The 21603-nt window shown below is 37.0% G+C and overlaps 2 protein-coding genes across 2 annotated transcripts; both read left to right on the top strand.

Moving 5' to 3' along the window:
- The first annotated feature begins 1507 nt into the window (after window positions 1–1507).
- On the top strand, window positions 1508–3300 carry LOC133322102 (glycoprotein endo-alpha-1,2-mannosidase-like). The gene is made up of 2 exons (XM_061531168.1): window positions 1508–1717; window positions 3025–3300. The coding sequence occupies exons 1-2, from the start codon at window positions 1511–1513 to the stop codon at window positions 3298–3300; spliced, it is 483 nt and encodes a 160-aa protein (XP_061387152.1). The 5' UTR covers window positions 1508–1510.
- An 8779-nt stretch (window positions 3301–12079) lies between these two features.
- LOC133322103 (tau-tubulin kinase homolog Asator-like) lies at window positions 12080–13239 on the top strand. Its single transcript, XM_061531169.1, has one exon. It carries the CDS (start codon window positions 12085–12087, stop codon window positions 13237–13239), a length of 1155 nt encoding a protein of 384 aa, XP_061387153.1. The 5' UTR covers window positions 12080–12084.
- Window positions 13240–21603: the final 8364 nt, after the last annotated feature.

Here is a 21603-nt window from a genome sequence, read left to right on the forward strand (position 1 = left end):
TTCCTGTTTGCTGGTTCGGTTGGTCTTGCTAAAGTAACAGCGCCATCTATATGTCAGTCCCAAGACTTTTTAATTACTTTTTACAAAAATATTAAGAACTACTTCAAAATATTTTTCCTTTTCCGCTGGGATTCGAAACACATTGTTTTGTAGACTTGCCCTTTTATTAAATTTTGTATAATGAAATTCGTACGTTTTTATTTAATAGTTCTTTCTATTATTAGTATCTATTAAAATATCCTCATACGCTAATGTAAATAATATACTTGGAATCGTGATTAATTTTTTTTTTAACCCTTTCAGTGTTTTTGTCGAATATATTCGACATTTAAAATTACTCTCTTCCTTTGCAAATTTTTGATTATCCTATTTACCGTTACAATTGATGTCTTTGTTTTTGCTGAAAGACAGACAAAACTGTCCGAGGGTTAAAATAAGAATTGTTTTTTTTCTAAACTCTGTGCCTTCATACGGTTTTAAGTACAAAATTTTATTCCGACAAAAAAAAATTTTGACACTGAAAGGGTTAATTTGATTACCAAATTCTACATTGCATGGAAAAAATTAAGATTCAACTCTTTATTTAAGCTATGCAAAAAAAACCGACAAACAATAACATTGGCATACATATGTCGATCTTTTTGTTTCGACTGATAAAATGAAACATTTTATTCCCCCAAAAGTTGGCAATATAATATGCTCTTCTACTCTATTCTTTAATGTATAATATCGATCCTACTAATTAAAATAGACGCCATCTATATGTCAATATAAATATTGTTCTTTTCTATCGTTAATGTGCATAGTGTATATTTTTTACCCTAAAATGCTACTACTTAAGTATAAATATTTACCTTTTTCGAATAAATAAAATTCTACATCCACAGTAATAAATACATAATTTTTAGCTCCCAAAAATGTGCAATAATGCATTCAAAAACCACAATAAATGACATTGGTCTATAGGTGGCGTTCATTACATTTTAAATTAACAGCAAAAACATTGAATTATAGATGTCGTTCTTGAATTTTGAGCGAAACATAAAAATATGAATTCGTTTGTTATGATTTGAGTTTCGTATTCCGAAAACTACTTCAAATACCATGTAATGTTTAGCTTATATACCATTATATACAAATTTTACAAAAAGGATTTTTTTATTTTAATAATCAATTTGTATCTCAATAATACCTTCCATTACTTTAACAAAAAATAAATGTAAAAAAATATCCGCAAATTTCTATATACCACAATTGGTTATTATAGCAAAAAATAAGTAATAACAAATCCCTTAATTTATATTTAATATAGAAAAATCCATTGGACCCACTAAATCCTATTTTCAAATACTCTAAAATAATTTCTGTGCTTCTTCGGCAAACTGGTTTGATGTGTGGGACAACTACGCTTCGTTCTGATTCTTCCCCCCTTATATCTGTCATAACCTCCGAATTTCTTTCTCAAGAATATTCCAAATAACTATTGTGTTATAAAAATCATGCCGATTATATGAGGCGTCTATGTTTAGATGGTTTCTATAGTAAATTGCCCAGCAATGGTGCCACATTTGCCAGCACATGGAAGAATTGGTCCTATCTCAAATCGTTTGCCTTAACCTATAAAATGTTGTTTGTACCAACTGTGGGTCCTGGATTTGCGGAACGTAATAAATTCCCGCGTCATGGTGATATACAACGGCATCGTAGTAATGGAAGGGTGAGAGAAATGTTTCTTTTTAATTTTTTTTCTTCATTTAATAATGATATGAATGGTAACAGTTGGACCTTGTTTTGAGGGAATGGATTTATTCGAATTCGAACATTGGATTCGAAATAATAGAAACTTTTCTATTAAACGATCCAAGAAGATTCTATGTTATTTTCAATTTGGTCTTAATAGGGTACGAACATTAATAAGCGCCATCTATATTTCGTTGTAGGCATTGTTTTTTTTATTAAACTATTTTATGTATGATGCATACTTTTAGGCGTCAACACAAGAACTCAATGTATTATGAAGAAGAAAATAAATAAGGTTTTATACAAAATTGTCTAAGTAGGTCCATGTTTTAGTATTACTCCCAAAAAATTCACTCAGTGTAAAAAACTTTGTGCGAAGAGCTATTTGGTCCTCTAATATTTTGAACAAAGGTTTGAATCCCAGCGGTGAGGGGAACATTCTTTCAATGTGGTTTTGAATTATATGTAAAAAAACCGACTTAGACCACACTCCATCCTGACATTTTAATAAACATCCTCGGCATGAACATATAAGGATAGCACAAGATAGGAATGGTATGAGAAAGCGCCACACAGAGGAAATTGGCAAAACTAAATAAGCAATGACCCCAACCACTGCATAAAAGAGAGGCGTAGTTTCTAGGCAAATATAGATGACACCTTTAAATTATGGGAAATTTGACCTTACCCTTATATAGAGATTATTCCAAAACTTCGACAAATATTCCGAGATGTTCAATAGAACGATTCCCTGAAAAGAGTGCGTGAACTAGTTCATAGAATCAATTTCATAAAAAATGACAAGGAGAGGAACAGATTTTAAAACGAATGCTACATCGTATATTATCGATCTTCGAATTAGGTAGTGAATTATGAACGAGATTACCGATTGATCAATTAACTTAATATTGAACTATGAACTAGATGAACGAACTATTTCAATTTAAAGATGTTAACTATATGGATCGCTCTTTTAAATGAACTAAAGTGTACCACTTTAATCCGTAGTCGGAATTTATTCTCCAAGACAAACTTGAGCTACAAGTTGATATAACATGAAGAAAATTTTCTGAACCCTGGTGTGTATAGGCTGTTCATGTTCTGGAAATTTCAGAATTTTAGCCATTTTCAAATTTAATTCTCCGAAGTAAAACTTTTTGAACTATTATCATAAGGTCATCATTCTCTTAATTCCCATTTGGTCCGACTGTTACCTAACCTCAACAATTCTATGTGTAAAAATTCTTAATTTTCTTTATTTTCAATATTTTTTATTGTGTGCAGTATTATGGTGTTGCTTGGCGTACCGCCATACTCAATCATGTCGGTTTTATTAACATTGCCAGCTATAATAATTGGGCCGATGGCAGTCAAATTGAAGAAGTCTTACCCAAGGCTGGATTTTTAAACTATAGTCCCGGCAAGCCGAGCAAATATTTGGATTTAACCACACATTGGGTTACGAATTTTGTTAAGACCCGTAATGAAGCGGCCACAGCTGCCGCTGCTTCGCACACTCTACTCAGCTGTTATGAATATTTAAATAATACAATTTGTTAAATGAAAATGGAACTCAGCATTGTGAGATGAAACGTATCAGTATTAAATAGATTATTTTATGTAATTTTTCTTGATTATAAATCATCATCTAAATCCGAATGCCAAGTTGAAAAAAAACTCAAAACGAAAAGCAATTACTTTAGACTAAAAACAAATGATATTTATTAAATTAATATAATGCCAATTTAAAACTTATTTTTCTTAAGTGCTAAATAGAAGAAAATTAAAAAGTTGGAGGAGATTCATACAGAGGAGCTATTGTGAGAACTACTAAATGAAATAAGTTCAAAATAACAGTTCTGCAAAAGGAACAATCGGTATTAGAAACGTCTATCCTTCCTATTGCTTCCAATATTTTTATTTTCCTCTCGTTCATTTGATATTGTTCATGTACAAATTCCACGAGCTCATACCGTTCCATCTGTTCATGTAACCTTCATTTCAATTTAAAATAATAGTTAACTGAAAAAAAAAATTTCAAATTAATTTTTGTCGTTTCTAAATTCGTTGTATGCCGGAATAAGATATCGTAAAATTCAATTTTAAAGTGCTTATAAAAACTACAAACACATAAGTTTGGTTACTCTTGGTGGAAGAAATTGTTGTGACCTATAAACTACGCTCATTTAAATGAACTAAAATGTACAACAATTGAACGATCCTTGGCCAAAATTCCAAATATCGCAAGATCAAAATAGGACTACCGCAAGGCGGTGTCCTATCTCCCATTTTGTTCAACATGCCACTTTCCAACTATTCCAACCACCATCACCAACTTATTTCGGGAGCGCAATCAAAAATTATCCACTGCAGTCTACTGTGTCACTTTTCACTTCCTGCGAGAAGTCAATCTAGAACTTGACATTTCCGTTGAAGGTAGGCGCATTCCCACCGTCCATAATCCGAAATCATTGGAGTGGTCTTCGATAACCTCCTTCACTAGATAATTGATAAATGAACTAGATGCATTGCGACCTAACTAGATTGCAGAATTAGTTCAATCATAAGAGCGGAACTATAAGCTAAGCTCATTTAAATGAACTAAAATGTACAACAATTGAACGTTTCCCTGAAAGGAACATATGGAATAGTCCAGTCTTTATAGAAATTTTTATTTCAATTTTTTAGCTAAATGATGTATTCACTTATGCTGATAAAATTTTTAAACGAAATTTAACTAAATTGGAAATTAAGTAATTATTGTTTATGATCGATCAATGAACTTGGTAGTGAACTACGAACTAGATGATCGAGTACCGATTGATAAATGAACCTATTGATCAATGGTTCTAAATAGTGAACTATGAATTAGTTGAACGAACTAGTAGTTCAATCAAAAGATCTGATCTTTTTGTAGTGCTCTTTTAAATTAATTAAAATGTACATTACTAATATTTAACCTATATCGATCTGAAGTGAGTAGTAAATTATTCCAGATTTTCCAATAATCTGCTTCTCTGTATGAAAAATTATTTATATAGTTAAAAAAGAATTTAGATAAACAAATAATAAAAAATGATATTACTATTTTGTCCAATATCTGATATTAATTCAATAAATATAAGAAACATTATATACTCTTTTCTTAAATAAAAAAAACAATTGTCGTAAATACAACAACATGATATTATATTTATATTCAAGATAAACAATTGTGTCAATTATTTGGAGCATCCTTTTTATATTGGCGCATTTTTAGTGTCATTACATGCCAAAAAAGTAATCCTATAGATCATATTATTAATATTGTATTCTTCTCAAATTTAAGTTATAGTTAAATTATATTAAATTTAAATCCTTGATAAAAAACATTCGAAAATTGACACAATTGTTTTATAAAATTAACTTATCTATTTTATATAACTCAAACATACATATATCGATATAATCGTGTTATATATTATAAAAAAATGTTATTTATATAGTTTTCTAAGAATATAATAATAATTTTTTTCAAATCACTTGTTATTTAACTCAATACATATAATAATATTAAACAAATTCAAAGAAAATAGCCAGCGCTCAATCAAAATGTTTGAAGTGAAAGGAAAACGCCAGTAGATTGACATGTTAGCTAGCTTTGTCTGCTTCCTTTTTGCCAGCAAAATTTTCACATATTGGACTCAAATATACAGTGGTGGTCACAGAATTAAAACATTTACTGTGGTAAACATTTTTTGATCAGCCCCCGATTCGTTTGAAGTATTTTTATATATTTTTTAATTCAGAACACTTCGATATACTGCACTTAAGAGATTTAATGTGAAAATGGAAAATTATTTCATGCAATTTTTCCATAAATAACGGTTTTTATAAAAATACATCAACTTTGAAGTGGTCATATAATTAAAACATTGTATGATTTTTTACTTTACTGCATTTTTTGAAAATATTTTTTAAAAAAGCTCTTTAATTTAGTTAAATTATGTAAACTAAGCACCGATAAAATCATTTAGTGATAAACATTTTTGAAAAAATCTGTAAAATCTATCAAAATTGCCAACAATTTGTACAGTACACCTTACATTCAGAAAATAACCCTTATTATAGAAAATAAAGGTCCGAATGCATCAGAAATTGCTAGAATTAGGAGAAAACAATAAATAATTCTCAAAATAAATATTTGAAATAAGAGCTCAAAAAAATGAGAATTAACTTAAAGGAACGATTCAACTTCGATAGCCTTTATTGAATAAGGCCATAATATTTTTGCAGTATGTGAGAAAATATCGATTGATATTGGTATTTATTATATCAAATCGATTTTTCGAGTAGTACAGAATATATTTTATCAAAAAATATATCAGTCACAAAGAAAAGAACAGAGATCAACGCCTATGTTGACGAGTAAAAGCTTATGGCAGACAGCAGCATTTTTAAAGCTTAACACAAAAATTCAAATATTTGCCAAACTGTAAAATATTTTTTTCTTTGAGGCTAAAATAGATTAAGTGGAAGTTCTTCTATTCAAAAAATATTATTTTGGAAACAAATTGTCATTTTCAATAGATTTTAAGGGTCAAGAGTTGACCATCAAATATGCTCCTGTGTGCCAGAAACTTTTACTCGTCAACATAGGCGTTGATCTCTGTTCGTTTCGTTGTGACTGATATATTTTTTGATAAAATATATTCTGTACTACTCGAAAAATCGATTTGATATAATAAATACCAATACCAATCGATATTTTCTCACATACTGCAAAAATATTATGGCCTTCTTCAATAAAGGCTATCGAAGTTGAATCGTTCCTTTAAGTTAATTCTCATTTTTTTGAGCTCTTATTTCAAATATTTATTTATTTTGAGAATTATTTATTGTTTTCTGCTGATTCTAGCAATTTCTGATGCATTCGGACCTTTATTTTCTATAATAAAGGTGATTTTCGGAATGTTAGGTGTACTGTACAAATTTTTGGCAATTTTGATCAATTTGACAGATTTTTTTCAAAAAATTTTATCTGTAAATGATTTTATCGGTGCTTAGTTTACATAGTTTAACTAAATTAAAGAGTTTCTTTAAAAATATTTTCAAAAAAATCGAGTAAAGTAAACAAATTACACAATGTTTTAATTATGTGGCCACTTCAAAGTCGATGTATCTTCATAAAAACCGTTATTTATGGAAAAATTGCATGAAATAAATTTCTATTTGCACATTAAATCTCTTAAGTGCAGTATATCGAAGTGTTCTGAATTAAAAAAATTTTAAAAATACTTCAAACGAATCGAGGGCTGATCAAAAAATGTTTACCACAGTAAATGTTTTAATTCTGTGACCACCACTGTAGGTCACTTTCCCCTTTGAAACATACAATTAATTCCATGTGATTAGCATTATAAATTAGATGGGCTAATTAAAACCATTTCAAAAATCAGTTTTATTATTTATTATTCAAAATTAATCCGGGCCTGTTTCTCGCAAAAAAATATTGTTATCATCGAATTAATCCGTAAATTATTGATAATTTACAATTAATATGACATTTATTAATGCATATACAGAGTGACAGAAAAAACTGCAACAAAGTCAAACGCCATAATTTTTAAATTTTTTAAAATTTTACTGAATGAAAACAAAAAATGTCGGAAATAGCATAAAATTTTAGAATATATTTAGATTTGTTCGAATTGGTCACCTATGGCACGAATGATGGCCTTCAAACGGCCAATGAAACTGTCTCACCGTACCCGAATGTTGCTCTGCGATATTTTGACCCATTCCCGGCGAAGCGCTTGCTTGAGGTGATCGACACTTTGGTATTTTTTAGTGCTTTCCAAAATACTCCAGACGCACAATAGTCCAACGGATTGGTATCCGAAGATTTTGGTGACCATTGTGCGCTGGAAATGAAGCGACGAACCTCATTTTGTAATCATTCTTGGGTGGCGCGTGCTGAGTGCAATGGTGCTGAGTCCTGTTGGAATGTCCAAGGTCTGCAGCCAAAAGGAATATTTTCGCGATAATATTCGGCATTTATTCTGATGCCACGGTCGATTAATACGATCGGAAAGCGACCATCGGCTGTTATGACGGCCCACACCATCACTTTGTCGGCGCTTGTGTTCGGGTGGCCAACCGAAGCTGACCTCTTTGGCAAGTAAACACGATCATTTTTTTTTGTTTACAAACTGCTGGACAACGAATGTTTTCCCATCGGAGAAAACCAAATTCGACAGTTCACCACTTTCGGCCAAGTGAAGCAACTCTTTAGCCCTCTTGAGTCAATTTTCTTTCTGTTGCGGTGTAAGTTCTTGCAGTTTTTGGAATTTCAATGGCTTTACCCCGAGCTCACTTTTTGCAATATTTGCCGAATGTGGACGAGTGGCTTAGAAATGATAGCAGTCTGAAGTTGGTTGCAGTTTTATCATCTCAGCTATATCTAAATCAGAACCGATTTCAACAACACATCACAGACATCAAACCGGACTTAATTCAGTATTCTGCGCAAAATTTTTCTTAATTGGACAAATATTGGGAATTTGGTGCACCATTTCAATAAAATCGAACGAAACTTTCCACAAAACTTCGCATATGTCTATTTGGATCTAACACAGTGCACTGCACAATATTTTGTCTCAATCGGACAAACCTTGAGACTTTTTTTGCACCATTTACCTAAAATCGGACGAACTATATATGACAGCTATATCTATATCCAATCCGATTTCAATGAAACTTAACACGCCCTATTCTAGTCTCAATTTCATACGTTCTGCCAAATTTTGTCTCAATGGGACAACAATTGAGAGTTTGGTGGACAATTTTCCTACAAATCGGACAAAAGTATATATGAGAGCTATATTTAAATCTGAACTGATTTCGACACAACTTCACAGACATCAAAGTGCGCTGTGCAAAATTGTGTCTCAATCGGGCAAACCTTGGGAGTTTGGTGCAACATTTACCTAAAATCGGACGAAAATTTATATAGGAGTTATATACTATCAAATTTCAATCGGGTTCGTCCTTATGCCAAATAAAAGATCTGTGCTAAATTTCATGCAATTCGGATCAAAAAGTGATTCGAAGCATATTCTCAAAAGAAACCATGTCTCGTTTCCTTTTGCCTGTTACAAACATATGCTTAAAGACATTATACCCCGTACCACAGAGTAATGAAGGTTATAAATACATAGAGATTAATAACCCTTCTTAAAAACATTCAATCATCTTAAATCCTTTTCTCAATTTATTATTCTTTATATAACTAAATATAGCCCAAAAAGTTTAGTAATTTATTCTGACAGAAATTATCAAATAGAAAGCAGGCATTGCTATGTTATGGAAATTGCGAAAATAGTCATTCTAAATACCTTGCCACACATATAAATACATAGATATTATTAAAAAAACTAATAGCTTTAATAAAAAAATGTATAATGTAACTTTTTCCTTTTTTTCGAAATTTGTAATAATGACTGACTCAATAAACTTCTCTTTAAAATAATATAAAAAAAACTATATTTAAGAAATGAAGGAATTCTGTATATATTTTTGTTTCTATTCTGTATGCTGTTTAATTTCACTATAGCAGATACAATATTCATTTCAATAATTATTCCTCGGATTTATTTTATTTTTTCAAATGCATTAATTTTCTTTAAAAAAATTTTTGATGAATTTTTTCGTAGATAGTATTTTATTTTTAAAAAAATTGAGAAAAAATATTAACGCTTACAAAGAACTTCGCAAAAAAACATGTGGACAAATACCTTTGAAATTCCTTTCATTGCTGCTCGACGATGATCGATATTGTGGTATTGGTATATTCGATGTAAAAGGATTACTAGATTCCTCCTCCGCCACTTCCTCGTCATCTTGCTTGAAACTTTCTTCCACCAGACACTCAAGACAAAAGGTGTGTAAACAATTTAAACATCGAGGATCCTTAAATATATCATTACACAGGGTACACAATAACATTTCTGGTAATTGTGTCAATGGTGGTTGTTGTTGTTGGCTATTTGGTTCCAATTCAAGCGGAATGTGGGTTGAGTTTCTGTAAAAAAAAAATTAGACAAAAGTAAAAAACGACTTTTTTATTGTCGAAAATTTAAAAACAAAAAAATCCAAATCCTCCAAGCCATCCGTTAAGACGTCTTTTGCCATCCACAAATATGCCTCAGAATATAATTAATGAACATTCTCATTAGCAACATCCCTGCAAATAGGGTTCTCAAACTGCTGTCCGATAGCTTCACGACTCAGTTGCCGCGTGCGTCGTTAAGAAGAATATACTGATTCTTGATTCTTATCATGTAAGAATTTGTAAAGCTCAGTAACACAACTGTCAAATCTGCTCTCTCAATTCACTCTCTTTTAGTGCCATTTTGGTTTCACAGTGGAAAAATATACAAATTGGTCATAAAAATAGCCCAATGAGCCTCTTCATGGTCCATTATACCCGTACATCTGCAAAAAAGTATTCGAATTATCCGGAAATCCCACCTAACACCTCAGAAAAAACTTCATAATTTTGATGAAGAAGGCCCGATGTATTGATTTTATAAATCAATACATCGGGCTGACGTAGGGGATGATAGATACCAAGCAACGGCTCTGACTGGCTTTAACATGGCGAAGCCCAGGCTTATCGTCCCGCTTTCATCTCAATTGTGGAAACTGACATCCCCGCGGTGTCACCTGGGGTAACTATTTTCATCACACGTTGAAATAGTGAGCTGATATGAGCCCCGAATTCACCCATAAAGTCCAACGAGTGAAACACCAAACCGAAGACTTTGGTGCAAGCACATCCATCTCTACAGGAGGATGTGCCTGCACAGAAGGAAACATTGTGATATATACAGACAGCGTGCTGAGGATCTGGAATGAGCATTTTGAAAAATTTCTGGTATCAAATAGTAAAGGTGAAGAGGATACCCTAGAACCAATAATAGATGACGGTATAGAGTGTATACCATCTAGCCAAGATGAGGTCAGAATAGCAATCAATCGGCTGAAGAATAATAAAGCAACAGGTGCCGATGGGTTACAAGCAAACTATTCAAGACTGGTGGTCAGGTGCTGGTAAGGAGCATGCACCAGCTGATTAGTATAATTTGGCTAGATGAATGCATGCCCAATGATTGGAACCTCAGCATCCTGTGTCCCGTGCACAAAAAAGGCAAGACTATATGTTCCAACTATGGAGGAATAAGTCTCCTTCCCATCGCATATAAAGTGCTATCCTGCGTGCTGCGTAAACTACTGAAGCCAATGGTCAATGACATTATTGGACCATACCAATGCGGCTTCAGACATGGCAAATCCACCATTGACCAGATTTTCACTCTGCGCCAAATCCTGGAAAATACCCACGAAAAACACATCGACACATTCCACCTATTCGTCGACTATAAAGCCGCATTCGGTAACCCTATCCGTTCAGAGGTTTATAAAGCCATGTAACCTTTTTAACATCCTGCTGCAAAAGGTCATGCGAGAAATGGCACTCTGTACACCAAACAACACATGTTACTCGCCTACGCCGACGACTTCGTCATAATGGGTCGAACATTGAGAACGGTAACAGTCACCTTTGAACAAATTGAGAAAGAGTCTGCCAAAGTGGGCCTGGCATGACGTCCAGTAGACTCGGACCAACTGTGGAACTTGAGAACTACAGCTTCAAGGTAGTCAATGATTTTTTATACCTTGGTACTGCGATAACTATTCGGAATGATGCCTAACAAATGTGCAGCATTTGGACAAAAGCATTTTTAACTGCCTAGCAAAATCCACTGCCTCTCCATTCTCTTGGAATCTTCTTGAACTTTGAAATGAAAGAGACAGATACACAATTAGAAATAACATTCTACATATTTCTTTACTAGCATATAAGACGGTTATATTAATTCTCTTTTTATTTTAACCAATTTAATATTATTTATTATGATTTAAAATGTTACAAATTTTTAATAGTAATAATTCTTCTTTGTTCTTTTCCACAGCCTAACATCAACGACGATCTCCAATTGATTTCCACCAAAGAAACAAAAAAAGACATTAGATCTGTACAATAGCAAATAATTGCAAAGCCAAAACCCCAACCTATACAAACAATCATCGAATACTGCACTGCAGATCCCACAAAACAAGAAGAAGCAGGCTCCCACAACTAATTAAATCGCCACAAAACATGTTCTGAATTATCCATTTACCCCCCTTGTGTGTTGACGCTTAAGAATAGATAGAGAAAAGGAGAAAGAGCCACCCGCTCGCAAGAGCGAACGAGCGAGTGAGCGTAAAGTAGCAGTAGCAGTTCCACACAAATTTCAAATGACTTCAGAGGATCTCTTGCAAGCCGGACACGTAGTCAAAGAACGATGGAAGGTAATACGAAAAATTGGCGGTGGTGGCTTTGGCGAAATCTACGAAGGTCAAGATCTAATAACACGCGAACAAGTCGCCCTCAAAGTCGAATCAGCACGCCAGCCCAAACAAGTCCTCAAAATGGAAGTGGCCGTACTGAAAAAGCTGCAGGGCAAGGAGCATGTTTGCCGTTTCATCGGTTGCGGTCGCAACGATCGTTTCAATTATGTTGTTATGCAATTGCAGGGTAAAAATCTGGCCGAGCTGAGACGCTCCCAGCCGAAGGGTGCGTTTTCGGTGAGCACAACGCTGCGCCTGGGACTGCAGATACTGCGAGCAATCGAATCGATACATTCTGTAGGCTTTCTACATCGTGATATTAAACCTAGCAACTTTTCAATGGGCCGACTGCCGCTGAATTGTCGGAAAGTGTATATGTTGGATTTTGGTTTGGCGCGCCAATACACGACGGGTACGGGCGAGGTGCGTTGCCCACGCGCAGCTGCCGGTTTCCGTGGCACGGTACGCTATGCCTCGATAAATGCCCATCGCAATCGTGAAATGGGTCGTCACGACGACCTGTGGTCTCTCTTCTATATGCTAGTGGAGTTTGTCAACGGCCAGCTGCCATGGCGCAAGATCAAGGACAAGGAACAGGTGGGCCTGACCAAAGAGAAATATGACCACCGTATGTTACTAAAACATTTGCCTTCTGATTTCAAACAATTCCTCGAACACATACAATCGTTAACGTATGCCGATCGGCCCGACTACGCCATGCTGACAAATATCTTTGAACGTTGTATGAAACGGCGTGGCGTCAAGGAGTCCGATCCGTATGACTGGGAGAAGGTGGATGCAGTTAGTGGGACAACGGTGCCAACGACCATTACCTGTAGCCAGGCGAATCAAACTAATCCGGCTCAAATTAAAAACGACTACATACCAGGCAATATAACACAAATGACTGTGGCCGCATCGAATATAAGCGGTACAGAGCACCTGCCGCGTCAAAATGATGTTGATACAGCGCCCATAGCGACAACAGAGCCCCTACATATCAAAGACAAGGTGAGCCGAAAACCGTTGTCTTTGTACATGTGTGCCATATATCCGAATTAGAAAAATCGCCCCCCAAGTGGAGGAAGACGACGAAGATGACCATAAGGAAATACATAAATGAAAAAAGACAACAAACCAAGCAACTAAATAAACTAACAACCAAAAGTTTAAATAGTAGAATATTTGAATATGAATTTTATGTTGAACAATAACAAAAATACAAGGATATTTTTTGTGTGGTTAGAGAGGCAATGCAATGCCGCTGCGGCTATGACAAAAATACAAAAACAACAACAAAATAAATAAAATCTGCAATTATAGTAAAATAATAATTATTACCAAAAAAACAACAAATACCAAAATTCTACCAAAAACTCCACTGCAAAATTGCCAAGAAACAGCAAACCAAAAAGAACACAAGAACAACAACAACAAAATCTCCCAAGATTTAACCAAGAACAACAACAATGTTATTATTTGTTAAACAATTGATTGATTGATATTGAAGAATATGATATGTTACATTTGGACCAGTGTTAATTTGTTCCAATCTCCTGAATTTATTATATAAGAAGAAGAAGAAAAAGAACGACAACAACCACAACCACATTCTGTGCAATATTAACTACATACTACATAAAATAAAGTTTCACCCCTCCTCCAACAACTCAACTTCTTTAGAAAAATCTATTCTAATTCAAATGTTGAAATCCAATCCAAAAACAAAAAAGGCTTTTCAACATTTGTTTCATCTTCGAGACTGATAAAAAACATAATCAGCTTTCAAGATTGCATTTTAATTCCGAACCACAACCTTATTAAATATATAGATGATGCTGGATCGGTCATCATGAACATCATCGGTCGTCCGTTATGCTGCAAGGTAGTAGATTTGGAGCTACTCAGAGATTGATCAATGTTATTTGGGCGCCCAAGTAAATGAATTCTGGGCATACATTTCGAAGGAAAAAGATAACCACCACCAACTCGCTCCCCCTCTCTCTCTCTCTCTTTCTCGTACATACGTTTCGAATAATACTCGAACAACAATAATCAACGATAACAAATCGTAGAAGAATACTCAGGACATAATGCTGCATGCAATCCATACTATATACGTATATCCTCAAGTGGCAAAAAATCATCATCGAATTGTCATCATAGAGGGGAGAGGCCAGGCCAATCAATGATAACTCAACAAATTTAATTTTGGCTCATTCACCATTAACTTATTGAGTGGCGGAGTACACACACACCATATGGCTAGGATGTTGGCCATTTACCAAAACTAAAATTGGGTAAGTTAAATGTGAAATAATATAAAAGAAAATATAAAACAACTTTTTCTAAATGCAGATCTTTTGGAGAAAGTGGCTAGGACTTTCATTTTAAAATCTCCCTTTAAGAAAGCGGAATACCAAATAGCAGAAAGGTAGTTTGGAAAAGACTAGCATAACACATAAAAAGCGTCGGGGTCTTTATATTTCAAAGCTTTGACCTCCTATACAGAACATTTTATGCCAGAGTACCATTTATTTTAATTATAGCCACATCTGAAGGTCTGAAAAACGGACGGGAGTTATTCCAACACATGGACTTATATTACAGCCACTTGGTTAGACATTCAATATAAATAAATACTGTTACGAATATAACTTTAGATTTAAGTTAATTTAGATGAATTCCGTTAATTTAAGAATTTGAATTGTAACGTAAATTTCTACTACGCAGTTTATTTGAATAACTTCACAACAACAACCACTGTATAGATTTTTCTACATCCTTCCATTTCCTCTTTCATTTTCTATTTTGTTATTGTCGTACAATTCTTGTTAAACGTCATTCCTCTTTCTTTGTTATTCCCTCGCCTGTATATGTGTTGTTGTTATTGTAAGTTTGTTTACTCAAGTTTGTTGTTGTTATTGTTCACTCAGTAAGTTTGTTGTTGTTATTGTTACTCAATGTGTTTGTTGCATTGGTAGATTGTTCGTGATCTAGGTGTTACCAGATCGTCTAGAAACTTCTGTAGCGACAGGCAGGGCTCATATAAATAGAGGGAATGGAAAGGCAGTGAGTCAGTTGTGAATCAGATCGCGAATTGAAACCGTCGAGTAAAGTAAAGTGCAAAGTAAAGTTGTGTGAATAAAATCATTGTAATAATCGTAATCCGAAAGAACCTGCGTTTTATTTGGTACGAGTTGTATCGGGAAATAAAACCACGTCTACACGGGATTAGTAAAACCCAAGAACGTAACAATTGGTGTCGGAAGTGAGATTACGATAATACTACGATGAAGTTTAAGGATCTACGAGTGGAAGATTTGAAGAAGGAGCTCAATAAATTGGAATTGTCGTCTACTGGCAACAAGGCTGAACTACAAAAACGTCTGTTGGATGAGTTCGAGCGCCGTGGTATGAACATCGATACTGTTACGTTCTTGGGTTTTACTAAATCCCGTGTAGACGTTGTTTTATTTCCCGATACAATTCGTACCAAATAAAAACGCAGGTTCTTTCGGATTACGATTATTACAATGATTTTATTCACACAACTTTACTTTGCACTTTACTTTACACGACGGTTTCAATTCGCGATCTGATTCACAACTGACTCACTGCCTTTCCATTCCCTCTATTTATATGAGCCCTGCCTGTCGCTACAGAAGTTTCTAGACGATCTGGTAACACCTAGATCACGAACAATCTACCAATGCAACAAACACATTGAGTAACAATAACAACAACAAACTTACTGAGTGAACAATAACAACAACAAACTTGAGTAAACAAACTTACAATAACAACAACACATATACAGGCGAGGGAATAACAAAGAAAGAGGAATAACAACAACACATATACAGGCGAGGGAATAACAAAGAAAGAGGAATGACGTTTAACAAGAATTGTACGACAATAACAAAATAGAAAATGAAAGAGGAAATGGAAGGATGTAGAAAAATCTATACAGTGGTTGTTGTTGTGAAGTTATTCAAATAAACTGCGTAGTAGAAATTTACGTTACAATTCAAATTCTTAAATTAACGGAATTCATCTAAATTAACTTAAATCTAAAGTTATATTCGTAACATTGCCCCCCGCTTAAGCCTGTTCGTCCCGAATAGGCACAGTTCCCGTTCCGTAGGGGGTCAGCCGCTCCAAATGTAGAACTTTCATCTTCGACCTGGGACTGTCGCTCCTCTGGATGCGATAAACGACGTCATTTATTTTCGTGACAATCTTGTAGGGTCCTTCCCAGTGCGTTTGCAATTTGGGGCATAGTCCTTTCTTTCGTTGTGGGTTGAACAATAGTACCAGTTGCCCTTCTTGAAACCCATCGGTATTTGCCGCTCGATCGTACCTTGCCTTCATGCGGTTGCTAACCATTTTTATTCGATGTCGGACTGCATCGTGGACTTTACTAAAAGAGTTTTGGCTGTCTTCATCTTGGTTCACATCGTCGTTTGGGGTAGCGCCGAATATCAAATCGCCAGGTAGCTTTAATTCATTTCCGAACAGAACTTTGGCTGGGGTCCGGGATGTGGAATCATGAATGGCCGATCTATAAGCCAATAAAAATTTGGAATATGCTCATCCCAGTCTCGTTGGCCACTGTCCACCACTTTCCGTAGATGTTCTTCAAGGGTGCGATTGAATCTTTCCACCATGCCATCTGATTGTGGATGTAGGGGCGTCGTTCTGGTTTTCCTAATTCCGTAGGAGTCACACATTTCCTTGAAGATCGCTGATTCAAAATTCCTACCTTGATCGGAATGAACCTCAGATGGAACACCATAGCGACAAATCCAATTTTTGCTGAACACATCCACAATTGTCCTGGCTTCTTGATTTGGGATAGCATAAACCTCCGGCCATTTACTGAAGTAATCCATGACCACTAAGACATACCGGTTCCCAGAGTCGCTTGTGGGGAACGGTCCAGCTACATCCATTGCGATTCTTTCAAAAGGGGCTCCTGAATTATACTGCTGCATGTAGCCTCGACTCTTCCGTGTTGGACCTTTAGCTTTTATGCACCTTTCACAATTGGCGATCCAGTCGGCAATGGATTTTTGACAGCCGACCCAGTAGAATCTCTGCTTTACCTTTTCAGCGGTCTTTGCTATGCCAAGATGTCCTCCACTTGGCCCATCGTGAAACTCCGACAAGACATCTCTTATTTTGGAGTCTGGGACGACGATCAAGTTCCGGTGAGATTTACCGTCCTCACTTTCCCATTTGCGATATAGGCAGCCATCTTTTATAAGTAAACTGTCCCACTGGGCCCAATAGGATTTTAAAAGAGGGCTTTCGGAGGTAATTTCTTTACGACTAGGTCGCTTGCCCGTTTCAATGGCCGAAATTACTTTGCCCAGAATGGGATCTCTTCGTTGTTCCGTCGACCAATCTTCACCCGACTCAAACTGCAATAGTCGGACATCAACGATATTCTCCTTATTCTCAGCCTTTGAGCAATGCCTGCATTCTACCTTGCATGGCCGACGAGACAGGGCATCAGCATTACCGTGTTTTCCGCCTTTTCTGTGCTCGATTCTGAAATCATAACTCTGGAGCCTCTCGATCCAACGGGCTAGTTGACCTTCCGGATTCTTAAAGCGCAGCAACCATTGGAGAGCAGCGTGGTCGGTCCTCAGCAGGAAATGCTGGCCATATAGGTATTTGTGGAAGTGTTTAACGCTCTCAAGGGCAGCAAGCAGCTCTCTCCTCGTCACACAGTAATTCCTCTCAGGCTTCGACAATGTCCGGCTGTAGTACCCGATGACTTTTTCCTGTCCGTCGATTTCCTGGGAAAGGACGCCACCGATGCCGCACGCACTTGCGTCTGTGTCCAGAGCAAACTTTCCGCCAGGTATAGGGTATGCCAAAATGGGGGCTCTGCATAGCATGTCTTTGAGTTTACTGAACGCCTCTTCTTGGTCGTTGCCCCACTGGAACCTCTGGCCTTTTTGCGTTAAGCGGTGTAGACAGGCGGCGATGTTGGCAAAATTTGGGACAAATCGACGGTAGTAGGTGCAGAGACCCAGAAAGCTTCGCAGCTCATGGAGATTTCGGGGCTGCGGCCAATCTCTGACGGCTTGAATTTTCTCCTTATCCGTCGATATGCCCTCCGGCGTCACGTGATGCCCCAGGAACTTCACCTCTCGTTGGAAGAGACTGCACTTCTTTGGGTTCAGCTTGAGGCCTGAAGACGAAAGCTGCTGAAGAACATCCTTTAAATTCTTGATGTGTTCGTCGAAGTTGCGTCCCATGACTATGATGTCATCCAGGTATATGAGGCATGACTTCCACTGCAGCCCTTTTTAACACACGCTCCATCAGCCTTTCCCATTAACGCCAAACGCTGTTTTCTCCTTATCTTTCTCGGCGATCTCTACTTGCCAGTACCCACTCTGCAGGTCGAGGGTGGAGAACCATGACGTCCCGGCTAATGTGTCCAATGTGTCGTCGATTCTTGGGAGCGGATAGCTGTCTTTCTTGGTGACATCATTTAACTTTCGGTAGTCCACACAAAACCGGGTGCTTCCGTCTTTCTTCTTGACCAAGACCACTGAGGAGCACCATGGACTTGACGATGGTTCTATTACACCACTCTTTTCCATTTCACTTATCAGCTTCTGGACCTCGTCTCTTTTGGCCAGGGGGACACTTCTTGGAGGCTGTTTAATGGGTCGCGCGTCTGCTGTATTGATTTCATGCTTCACCACTGATGTTCTTCCTTGGTGCTCTTTTGTCAACGCAAAGGTAGAGGCATGTTTCCATAATAGCTGCTTAGCCTTGTTCCTCTCGGAAGGTGATAATTGGTGTGTCCACTCTTTTATGTAGCCGTCGAGGTGCTTCTTCTCCATGGCTGCTGGCTTTTCGGTGCTAGTTTCCAAATTAACTACAGCTTCAGCTGGTGTGCATTGTCCAACTTCGGAAAATTGGCAAATTTGCTCTTGCTTGTTTGACAGGTTCAAAACTCTAACAGGAATCAATCCGTCCTCGTTGCTTTTCACCAGGGCATTCGCTATTAGGATGTTACTGTATCTGTTTTCTGCTGGTTCCACCACCCACAACTTCTCGGCTCCACAATCTCCATTCATTGGTACCCATATTATTGCTTCGGCACAGGGCGGTATTATCTCTGGATGGTCCGTAGTCAGACGTCTAATGGGTGCAGTTTCATCGTAGCCCACGTTTAACGGAATTTCGACGTTAGACCAGGTCATCACACGCTCTTTCATATTCAGATTGATACCGAAGGCAATCATAAAATCTGCGCCTATTATCACTTCGTCTACGATATCGGCAACTATAAAATCGTAATTCACCGATTTATTGGCAATAGTTAGTCTCAGGGTAATCTTGCCGTGTACGGCCGCGGGTTCCCCGTTCCTGTGCGCAGTCTGACTCCATTAAGTTGCGTTATGTTTCCCTTTACCAGATCTGACCTTATGATGGACTTTGATGCGCCAGTATCTAACGTCAGAACTCGCTTGTCACCATTGATGTACCCAGTTGTTGTTAGGTTGTGACTTTTCTGTTGTACTATTGCTATGGAGATTGTGGGGCCATCGTCGATGGGAGCCAGTTCATGCCCCGCTGGACTGGCTCGATTTAGTTTAACGGTGACTCATTGGTGGACTGTTGAGCCATTCGTCTACCATCTTTCGTTGGAGGTGGTGACGATGACCTGGATCGTTTGCGCCTAGCTCTGCATTCGCGCGCAATATGACCTGCTTTATCGCAGTTGTAGCATCTAACCCTGGGCTTAGTCATCCCTACTAACTTTGTTTCTTCTATTACCTGCTTCATGGCGTCCTTGATCGAGTTAACGAGAGATTTGGGTTCGCAATCTTCGGTCTCCAGTTGGCGAATCTTGTGGGTCTGGGGCTTAACAATTATTCTTGCCGTCTCTTGGGCAAGGGCAAACGACACAGTTTCGGCAAACGACGCTTTTGGTGACGCATATATTGCACATTTAATCTCAGGGTCACGTATGCCATTCACAAAGGTTTCGATTTTCATACGGTCCAGCAATGGGTGATTCTCTCCTGGATACGCCATTAGCACCAAACGTTCCACCTCAGCTGCAAAGTCTTGTAACGTCTCGTTTGCCCTCTGTACTTTTCCCCTTAGTTCCATAAGGTAGATGTTTTGTTTATGTTCGCCACCGTACTTACGTTCCAGTGCAGCAATAACATCTTCATAGTTATTCCTAGAAGCGACAGGAATACTCTGTATAACATCAGCAGCACTGCCCTTCAATGCCAGAAGTAATGCAACCGCTTTGTCGCTGTCGTTCCACGAATTTCTAGAAGCCACTGTCTCGAACTGTAACTTGAAAACATTGAATGACGTAGAGCCGTCGAATACAGGAGGTTTTATTTTTAGTGTGTTATCAGGAACTCGCACCGGACCACCTTTGATTTCCAGTTCCGACATTTTCTTCTCCAGATTCGTAAACCTGTGGTCGTGGGCCAGAAATTTCTCATCCACAGACAGAATCTTCTCGTCAACCGACTGCACTTTCTTATCCAACTCTTTAATTTGGATCTCCACGGTTTCCACTCTCCTTCCAATAACTTCTGTAATGTTTTCGAGTTTCTCGTTCATTACTCTCGAATTTTCGTCAAACATTCTACAATTCTCTGCCTTGAGTTCATCTAACTTTCTGGAATTCTCTTCGAACATACGTCTCGTGTTTTCTTCTAACTTTCTGGAATTCTCTTCGCTTCTTCTGGAATTTTCCTCAAACTTTCTGGCATTCTCTTCGAACATTTTAGCCAGCATTTCTCTCAAATCGTCAACCCTGGCAGCTACTGACGAGACTTCCCCACCGTTGGATTCGCCCATTTCCGATAAATCCACTTCATCCTTGCTGTCAAACTCATATGTATCGATGTTCATACCACGGCGCTCGAACTCATCCAACAGACGTTTTTGTAGCTCAGCCTTGTTGCCAGTAGAGGACAATTCCAATTTATTGAGCTCCTTCTTCAAGTCTTCCACTCGTAGATCCTTAAACTTCATCGTAGTATTATCGTAATCTCACTTCCGACACCAATTGTTACGTTCTTGGGTTTTACTAAATCCCGTGTAGACGTTGTTTTATTTCCCGATACAATTCGTACCAAATAAAACGCGGGTTCTTTCTGATTACGATTATTACAATGATTTTATTCACACAACTTTACTTTGCACTTTACTTTACACGACGGTTTCAATTCGCGATCTGATTCACAACTGACTCACTGCCTTTCCATTCCCTCTATTTATATGAGCCCTGCCTGTCGCTACAGAAGTTTCTAGACGATCTGGTAACACCTAGATCACGAACAATCTACCAATGCAACAAACACATTGAGTAACAATAACAACAACAAACTTACTGAGTGAACAATAACAACAACAAACTTGAGT

Source organism: Musca vetustissima, unplaced genomic scaffold (genome assembly GCF_032173495.1).
Source record: "Musca vetustissima isolate MV318-11 ecotype Yass unplaced genomic scaffold, APGP_CSIRO_Mvet_v1 utg36025, whole genome shotgun sequence".
Taxonomy (NCBI): Eukaryota; Metazoa; Arthropoda; class Insecta; order Diptera; family Muscidae; genus Musca; species Musca vetustissima.